The sequence below is a fragment of the Bufo bufo genome, chromosome 2 (assembly GCF_905171765.1).
Source record: "Bufo bufo chromosome 2, aBufBuf1.1, whole genome shotgun sequence".
Lineage (NCBI taxonomy): Eukaryota > Metazoa > Chordata > Amphibia > Anura > Bufonidae > Bufo > Bufo bufo.
Window position 1 is genome coordinate 679,087,757 of NC_053390.1, and position 10,279 is coordinate 679,098,035.

The 10,279-nt window shown below is 40.2% G+C and overlaps 1 protein-coding gene across 1 annotated transcript in view; it reads left to right on the forward strand.

The window, feature by feature from the left end:
• ANXA10 (annexin A10) overlaps positions 1-5,194 on the forward strand; it is a 77,596-nt gene extending 72,402 nt beyond the window's left edge. Inside the window, exon 12 of the mRNA XM_040419896.1 lies at positions 5,126-5,194. Coding sequence (XP_040275830.1) covers positions 5,126-5,194 — 69 coding nt within the window. The remainder of the gene's footprint in view (positions 1-5,125) is intronic.
• Positions 5,195-10,279: the final 5,085 nt, after the last annotated feature.

Consider the following 10,279-nt stretch of genomic DNA (forward strand, 5'->3'; position numbering starts at 1 on the left):
TCAATACCCCATAATATGAAAGTGAAAAACGAAAATATGTTGCATGGACATTGGGTATTCAGACCCTTTGCTATGACACTTGAAGTTTTGTTCTGGGGGTTTCTTTTTTCTCTTGATACTCTTTGAGATGTTCCTACATCTTGATCGGAGTCTACCTGCGGTAAATTCAGTTAATTGGACCTGATTTAGGAAAACACACCTCAGTCTGTATAAGGTCAAACAGCTGACAAAGCAAAAACCAATATGTGGGGAAAGAACGCCTGTGGAGCTCAGGGCTATATTACATACAGCTATGTAGCAGGCAATTGTCAGGAGGAAAGTGTTCCTTCCCGGCAGTCGCCTGTTTATTAGTGGAGGAGACTGCTGTTATTACATGCAGCGATCTCCTCCACAGCATAGGGAGGCGCAATCGTTATGCCATCGCTCATCCCCATACTGACTAATTGTGATTACACAGCATGATCTGCTGCCAGCAAACAATGATTTTTAAGTATGCTTAGAAATCCGGATTGCCTAAATAACAAGCGTTTGCTCGTTCATCGAGTAATCTGCGGCAGTAATACACTGCCAGATTATCGCTAACAAGCGTTCCTGTTGAATCCAGTAATGCCGGATCTGGTGTACACAGGCAGGCTGTTCTCTACCGGAACAGCCTGTCGGAAACATTCACCGGAGATGTGAACGTAGCCTTAAAAGTAACTCTAATTCTAGTTAATGCAATATAATTTTATTTCCACAGTGTTGGTGTTCTCATACTATGAGACATCTATTCTGCTTTCTATCTCTCATTAAGTAGATAACAGAGTGAATTTTGAGTGTCCCCTATATCAGCTAAACATACTAGAATAGGGCATATGACAAGGGCCTGTCTAACCCCTTTAAGTCAGCACTTTCTGAACTCCTTAAGCTTACTCCTATCTGCAAATAATGCGGAAGAATTACATTAAGATTTTATGTAGAGAGGATACAAAGAAGCATTCTTTTTCTCCAGATCTTCATTCTATGGCTTCCTGCACTGTTTATTGTCGATACAACAAATGCCATATGGTGTTCATCACATATTTAATTCACAATAAAGATTTATGGGTTGCTTTTTTGTCATTTCCTAATATAAAACATCTCAGTTGCAGCACATTTTAGCTAGAAGGGGTAATAATCCTATTTGCCCATGTTGCTGATTTGCAGCACGTCGCATATGTAAAATGTCAAATGCTATTAAAACAGCAAATTTACTTTTTTTCCCATCTGATTTAGTAAGACTTTTCAGCAAATGTCTCTTTTGGCTTTTTTTATTTGCAAAGAGATGTTACGCTAGATATTAAAATCCACACTATATACGCAAGAACCCTGCTAATTTCATGTGGCACTGCTGATACTTGTCTACCCATTCATTTCTAAAGTTTATGTCTTCAATAAGAGGCTAAAATAAACTTTTTATTATAATGGAAAAATAGTATAAAGGACACACTATAGGGAAATGAGATACTGACTTCTATAAGGGAACCAGGTATCAACATTATGCTTTCCTCACTGAAGGAAGAATAAAGTAGTGACAAAAACCCTCATTTTATCAGCTTGTCACCCATGAGCCAATATTAGGTTGTTGCCTAGAACTTACTACAGGGTAGCCCACCGAAAAATAGTCCGTCTGACGATGAATGATCAAGTGGATTGTTTTTTGTTTTTTTTATTACCTACAAGTCACAAAAATGCTCAAAGTGTTCCTCGTTCACATCTATGCATCTTTGGGCACGTTGGATTATGTTGGCTGCTACTGCTTTCAGCTCTTCAACATTGAAGTTGAAGATAGTGTTTGTGATATTGGAGGGAGGCTACTTTCGTTGGCCACCCTATAACCGTATTAGTACCCAGACTATAAGAGGCACCTAGAATGAAAATAAGAAAAAAATACATTTCATCAGACCTCAGATCACACCCCCAATCCTCATCAGACCACTATTCTTCATCACACCTCAAAAATCAGACCCCCAAGCTCCATCAGCCTCAGATCAGCCCCTCCTCAGACCCCCTAGCCCCCATAAGCCTCAGATCAGACCCCCATTAGCATCAGATCAGAGCCTCAGGTAAGACCCCTATCAGCCTCAGATCAGTCCTCCATCAGACCTCAGATCCAACATTACACAATAAATATATAAATACAGACAGGTCCATAAATATTGGGAAATTGGCACAATTCTAACCTTTTTGGCTCTATACACCACCACAATGGATTTGAAATGAAACGAACAAGATGTGCTTTAACTCCAGACTGTCAGCTATAATTTGAGGGTATTTACATTCAAATCAGGTGAACGGTGTAGGAATTACAACAGTTTGCATATGTGCCTCCCACTTGTTAAGGAACCAAAAGTAATGGGACAATGGCTTCTCAGCTGTTCCACGGCCAGGTGTGTGTTATTCCCTCATTATCCCAATTACAATGAGCAGATAACAGATCTAGAGTTCATTTCAAGTGTGCTATTTGCATTTGGAATCTGTTGCTGTCAACTCTCAAGATGAGATCCAAAGAGCTGTCACTATCAGTGAAGCAAGCCATCATTAGGCTGAAAAAACAAAACAAACCCATCAGAGAGATAGCAAAAACATTAGGTGTGGCCAAAACAACTGTTTGAAACATTCTTAAAAAGAAGGAACGCACCGGTGAGCTCAGCAACACCAAAAGACCCGGAAGACCACGGAAAACAACTGTGGTGGATGACCGAAGAATTCTTTCCATGGTGAAGAAAACACCCTTCACAACAGTTGGCCAGATCAAGAACACTCTCCAGGAGGTAGGTGTATGTGTGTCAAAGTCAACAATCAAGAGAAGAAGAATTCACCAGAGTGAATACAGAGGGTTCACCACAAGATGTAAACCATTGGTGAGCCTCAAAAATAGGAAGGCCAGATTAGAGTTTGCCAAACGACATCTGAAAAAGCCTTCACAGTTCTGGAACAACATCCTATGGACAGATGAGACCAAGATCAACTTGTACCAGAGTGATGGGAAGAGAAGAGTATGGAGAAGGAAAGGAACTGCTCATGATCCTAAGTATACCACCTCATTAGTGAAGCATGGTGGTGGTAGTGTCATGGTGTGGCATGTGTGGCTGCCAATTGAACTGGTTCTCTTGTATTTATTGATGATGTGAATGCTGACAAAAGCAGCAGGATGAATTCTGAAGTGTTTCGGGCAATATTATCTGCTCATATTCAGCCAAATGCTTCAGAACTCATTAGACGGCGCTTCACAGTGCAGATGGACAATGACCCAAAGCATACTGCAAAAGCAACCAAAGAGTTTTTTAAGGGAAAGAAGTGGAATGTTATGCAATGGCCAAGTCAATCACCTGACCTGAATCCGAGTGAGCAAGCATTTCACTTGCTGAAGAAAAAACTGAAGGAAAATGCCCCAAGAACAAGCAGGAACCTAAGACAGTTGCAGTAGAGGCCTGGCAGAGCATCACAGGGATGAAACCTAGCATCTGGTGATGTCTATGCGTTCCAGACTTCAGGCTGTAATTGACTGCAAAGGATTTGCAACCAAGTATTAAAAAGTGAAAGTTTGATTTATGATTATTATTCTGTCCCATTACTTTTGGTTTCTTAACAAGTGGGAGGCACATATGCAAACTGTTGTAATTCCTACACTGTTCACGGTGACACGGTGAAAGCTGACAATCTGCAGTTAAAGCACATCTTGTTCTTTTTATTTCAAATCCATTGCGGTGGTGTATAGAGCCAAAAATGTTAGAATTGTGCCGGTGTTCCAATATTTATGGACCTGACTGTATACTTACCTCTCTTGCTCCGGACAGCTCTGCAACTGACTTACCGCTCCCCGGTCTTCTTCCAGCCAGCACTGCACTGTGAACTGACATAGGCACAGTGTCAGGTCACAGTGTGTGCCTAGGTGCACTACGTCCTAACACTGTATGCAGTCAGAACACAGTAAAGAGCGGAGCCCAGAAGAAGACCAAGCAGGCTGTTTTAGAGTTAGCGTAGCATTTCCCTCACCGCTCCCCATACCTCCCGCATGCTGATGACCACTTCCATAATGGAAGAATAGCAAAGAGAAGCACTCATAGGGAGGTATGAGTCAGGTACCAGACGGGCCAACCTGTAACTTGAGTTTAGTGGATAAAGAAAGAAGGTCTGCATGCTGCTCGGATCAGGAACATACTTAAGGGAGGGTTGGCATACAATATATGTATCCACAATAAAGATATTGTATCCCAACCCTACCTGATGCTTTCAGTTACGTGGATACCTTTGGTCTAGTATAAATGCTTCCAGTGAAACATCAGGACTAGTCTTGAGTGAGACGAGCTTTGGATCATAGATTCAACTTTGCTTTTAATACCTCTCTGTACACCATACATTTTAATTAAAATCAAAGTTTTTTTATATTGGGCAGACTAGATGGGCCAAATGGTTCTTATCTGCCGACACATTCTATGTTTCTATGTTTTAACAAATCGTCTTCGGAGCTATGATTTGCCCGAGACTAATCAGGACTAAGGAGACCTTGCGGCTCTGATGCTGTATGCCATCAGGATGGTTATGGGTGCACCACTTGACATGCCAGTACTCCATTGCCCAGAAGTTTGGACCCAAGTCCTGCAGGGAATCATGTCATTTTCATAAAGTACTTGACATTTGTGAAGTACTTTTTTACATCTTTTTTAATAACATACTTAGAAAATGTTTCCTTTATATGGGGCATATCAGTTTTTACGATACAACAGATAGGATGGTGAAGGTCACCTTTTTAGCATCATATAGATATGCAGTAAATTGATATATCCTTTAATCCTGCATGACTGCATAATTATAGAGATTTTCTTTCAGGAATCAAAGCAGGGCATAGCTATAAGGCTTGCAATTGTAGCAGTCGTATCTGGGCCTGGAACCTGAGGGAGCCCAAAGGCACCTTCTACCGTTTAGGCAGAGAAACATATAATAAATGGCATTGGGGCCTAGAATCTTTAAGTTGCGACACTAAATCTAAGAATGCTAGGTGACGACACTTGGGGAAACTGTAAGCTTTGAACAGTCCGCATATAAATCATATCAATGAGGATAATGTAAGAACCAAAATAACCTATTATAAATTCCTTTTCAGCACTTTGCTTCAGGACACTATGAGAAGGCCTTGCTTGCAATTTGTGCTGGTGATGGACAAGACTATTGAGAGACAGCTCGGGGAAAAATTTAACAAAGAAGTGAAAGAATAACTTGAATGATGAAAACATGAATAGGAACATGTTCATAATCTTGATGTGCCTAATAAAGAGTCATAGAAATTCCCATGAATACTAATTTATGAAAATCTGTGTTTCCATAGCAAAGATTTAACGATATTGCCTTGCAATTATCATGTCCAGTTGGCACTGTGCCATGTCTATACAATCTAATTTAATAGGCTTTCCTTTGAATAGCTTTTTTTTTTTTTTTTAAATAGTAGCTTTCAAGCCATGCTGGTGTTGGAGTCCGTTTATCTACTGTAATAGTTGTAAACTACGGTATTACAATTGCTCCCTTTACAAGTAGGAATGGTGATGAGGAACTTCAAATTTACAGCCTTTGTCATGAGAATCCAACTGCAGCATATAGGCTGCCCTTCAATGTTGTTCGACGAATCACAGCCTGTATCTAATGATGGGGATGGATTATCTAAAAGCCTTTGTGTACACTGAGTGATTCTGATTTTAGGTATCTGTTAGGCTATACTAAGCGGAATTCCAGTAGACATATGAAATCACACTCACCTTCTCCGAACCAAGCCCACCCTCATGAAACTTGTGACTTGCTATCAGCAATCTAAATTCTGAAAATCACTTACCCCAAGCTAGGTCTCAGTGATTAATCTAAAAATTTTTTTTAGCAAAATCGACATAATCTTAATCTTGCCTATGTCAATTATTTCAATTATTCTGGTTCCAGCTGGAATTGCTTTACCCGGAGTCTCCCCTCCCCTGTCTCAGGCTCCTCCACTCACTTTAATTGTGTCCGCCTCTCTTCCACTGCTCTAACTGTATCCGCTTCCCCTCCACTGCTCCAACTGGGTCCGCCCCCCCACTGCATACACCTTCTCCCCATTGCTCCAACTGAGCCAGCCTCCCCCCAATGCTCTAGCTGAGCCTGCCTCTCCCCCAATGCTCCAACTGCATCTTCCCCCCCACTGCTCCAACTACATTCGCCTCCCCTCCACTGCTCCATCTGCACCCATGGGCCCCCCCCTCCCCACTGCTCCAACTGCCCCCCCCCCCCCTTCCACTGCTCTAACTGTTGACAATGAACTATGAGGGCAAAACACGAAACAAAACAAAAATTTTATAATCATTCATTAAAGGGATTCTCTGGGAATTAAAAAATATATAAATACTTAAATATTACTTTATTATAAACATATTCCCATACACCTTTCATTAGTTATAATGCCTTGTTTTGTCTAGGGAGTAATCATCAGGGGAAATAACATGTCTTCTGTCCTATTAGTACATATAAAACCTGTCCTAATCCCACAACAGAAAAAGATACTTCACAACACTGAGGTAAAGAGCTGCCTCACCCTCCCCTCTGCTCTGCTTGTCAGGGATTATCATCCAGAATACAGTTTAATATGATCTTCATCTGAATCTCTGTGGGAATGAAGCTGATGAGGAGACATGAAGTACAGATAACACGGACAGGACTGACTTGTGGTAATGGAGACTGCATACAAAAGCTGCTGCTCATTCCCCACATCCCTAACTCCTCTCTGTACTTCATGTATTCTCAGACTCCATAATCCCTTACAAGCAGAGCAGAGAGGAGGATGAGGCAGCTCTTTACCTCAGTGTTGTGAAGTATCTTTTCCTGCTGTGTGATTAGGACAGGTTTTATATGTACTAATAGGACGGAGGCTATTTTATTTCTCCTGATGATTGCTCCCTAGACAAAAAGGAGCCATTATACCTAATGAAAGGTATTTGGGAATATATTTATAATAAAGTAATACAGTTTTTAAGTATTTTTATTTTCTTCCTGGAGACCCCTTTAATCATAATCAAGGTAAAATGTTCAATTAATCGAGATTTTGATCATAATTGCCCAGCTCTGCTGCAGGCAGTAGCCCTGATAGGAAATCAAAGTTACAGTATAGATCGTTCTAAAATGTGTAAAGGATGCTGAAGAGCCACCTATTTAAGGTGATAGATATGGATGAGCGAATCGACTTCGGATGAAACATCCGAAGTCGATTCGCATAAAACTTTGTTTCAATACTGTACGGAGCGAGTGCTCCATATAGTATTAGAATGTTTTGGCTCTGATGAGCCGAAGCTGGTACTTTGCGAAGTCTTGCGAGACTTTGCATAATAACTTCAGAAATTGATTTATACTGTAAAAAAACATTTCCCGAACTCGGGTTTGGTTCCAAGTGGTACCTTGGAACCGAACCAGAGTTCGAGAAATGATTTTTTACAGTATAAATCAGTTTCTGAAGTTATTATGCGAAGTCTCGCGAGACTTTGCAAAGTACCAACTTCGGCTCATCAGAACCAATACATTCTAATACTATATGGAGCGTTCGCTTCGTACAGTATTGAAACTAAGTTTTATGCAAATCAACTTCGGATGTTTCATCTGAAGTCGATTCGATCATCCCTAGTTATAGACACTGCGTAAACACCAGACCACTACAGGGAGGGAAAAAGATGAATGACATCAATAGAATATCATTAACATACAAACTGGCATCTGTCACCTGCATTTTTGGATGTTTACATCATTGTTGACACTGCCCTCTCAAAATGGCTGCTGATGGAGGGTTCTGTCCATCCACCGCTTCCTTTCATTTACACTTGGGGAGGATGGGGGAGATAGCTACTATTTACTGATTAATTAATGTTATTTCAACCTCAGTGTCACAGTGTCAGCTGTATGGACCTGAAGTCAGTGTTTCTCTATTCTTTCCTTGAGGCTAACATCAAAGCTCTAGGAATAAAGAAACAGAATTCCAGTCCAATTGCTTAAGTTTTTAAACTTTAAAGGATATGGACACCTTTGTAAAAAAAAAATTGTTTAAACTAATTAATTTATTTTGTGGAGAAAATCATTTCTCCAATTGGTTCTATTTATCTATCTTTTTTCGTTTTTGTTATACAGCCTGCTGTGCTTCCTATGCACAGCAGGCTGCTCTCAGTCAGTTTACAGAGAATCCGTCATATGACGGATTTTCTGTAACTCTTCCTGTGTGCACACGAGAGCGCGCACTGTCTCTCTCTCCCTCTTATTTCCCTGCCCCCCCTTTAGGGTGGCCGATGATGCAACAAGCCCACCCGCCAACCCCCCCCCCCCAAGTCAAGGTTTGCAGAGAGGCATGGAGGAGATAACCATCGGGCTGCTGTGGCAGCGGCCCGATGCTTGAAGGGTAAACTGAGGGAGGGAGCTCCCTCCCCCATCGGGCCGCTGTGCTGCTTTGGCAGCGTCCCTATGGTTACCATGGCAACTGGACGCCTTTACAGGCAACAGGATTGCCATGGTATAGCTGAGCCTGATCAGGCTTACTGTGAATGACAATACACTGCAGTACACTATACAGTGTACTGCAGTGTATTGTATAGCCATCAGACCCACTGGATCATCAAGAACCAAGTGGGTCTGAGTCAAAAAAAGTGTAAAAATAAAAATGGAAAAAAAAATCTAACTTATTCCTATATCCGCACATATAATTGGTTACAAATGTGAAAAATAAAAAACACTAAACATGTTTGGTATCGCCGCGTCAGTAACGACCTGATCTATTTTACCTTTGATCTATTTTATCTTTTACCGCACGGTAAACACCATAAAAAAAAAAAAAAAAAAAGAAAAACTATGATGGAATTGCAATTTTGCCCACTGCACTTCCCAAAAAATGGTATAAAAAATTATCAAAATAGTCATATGTACCCCAAATTAGTACCAATCAAACCATCATCTCTTCCAGCAAAAAATTAGCCCCTACCTAAGACAATCGCCCAAAAAATAAAAAAGATATGGCTTTCAGAAAATGGAGACACTAAAACATGATTATTTTGTTTCAAAAATGCTTTTATTGTGTAAAACCAAAATATATTTAAAAAAAACTGACATATTAGGTATCGCCTCTTCCGTAACAACCTGCTCTATAAAAATATCACATGTGCTAAGCCGTCTGGTGAACACCGTAAAAAAAAAAAAAAAGTGCCAAAAAAGCAATTTTTTATCACCTTACATCACAAAAAGTGTAATACCAAGCGATCAAAAATTCATATGTGCCCCAATATGGTACCAATCAAACCATTATCTCTTCCAGCAAAATATGAGCCTCTACCTAAGACAATCGCTCAAAAAATAAAAAAAAATATGGCTTTCAGAAAATGGAAACACAAAAACATGATTTTTTTTCGAAAATGTTTATTATGTAAACCCCAAATAGAAAAAAATAGACATATTAGATATCGCCACGTCATTACGACCTCTATAAAAATATCACATTATCTACTCTGTCAGGTGAACATTGTAAAAACAAAAAATAAAAACAATGCACAACTACCTCTAGCAAAAGATTTATATACTGCAGGAATAACCCTAATTATATATATATATATAAAAGAAATTCAGGGCACTCTGTAAAACGTGATAAAAATGTGTCCTTTATTCACACATTTCACACAGCGACGTTTCGGTTCTCTCACAGAACCTTACTCAAGCCAAGTGAATTACAAAGTGCAAAAGTGCAAAAATGTATACATCACATAATTAATTAATCACCAATTTATGCATGTTTAAAAGTACACGCCCCTCTGTCATTTCCAATCCCAGTGTTGTCTTGCAGCCTGTTCAGACTAGACGCTAAGTCCATGTCAGCCAGATCTCCATTACAACTTCATTAAATTCTGTGGTATATCAGTGTCCATGATTGCATATAATAGTTACATACTTGTGCATCACTAAATGTGTACAATATTTCATGTGCTAACATAAAGTGCTAAGTGCTATTCATATTGAAAACGCTTGGCCATAACATATATAAAGACTCACAAGGGCATATCTCAGGCTGAACACTCCACCAAGAGCTGTAGAACGGGCACATACGCGGCGTGCACCAGCCAGACCTGTGCGTCTTCCCACTCGCAATGTGCATGTGCCGCCTTTCCATGTGTCTGCTCACAGCCAACACCATCTTAAATAAGGGCAAACTAATGGGCAAATGAACAAGAATGCATAATTAAAGGAGAACACCAGACTCCACTTCCACAAATAGACTGAG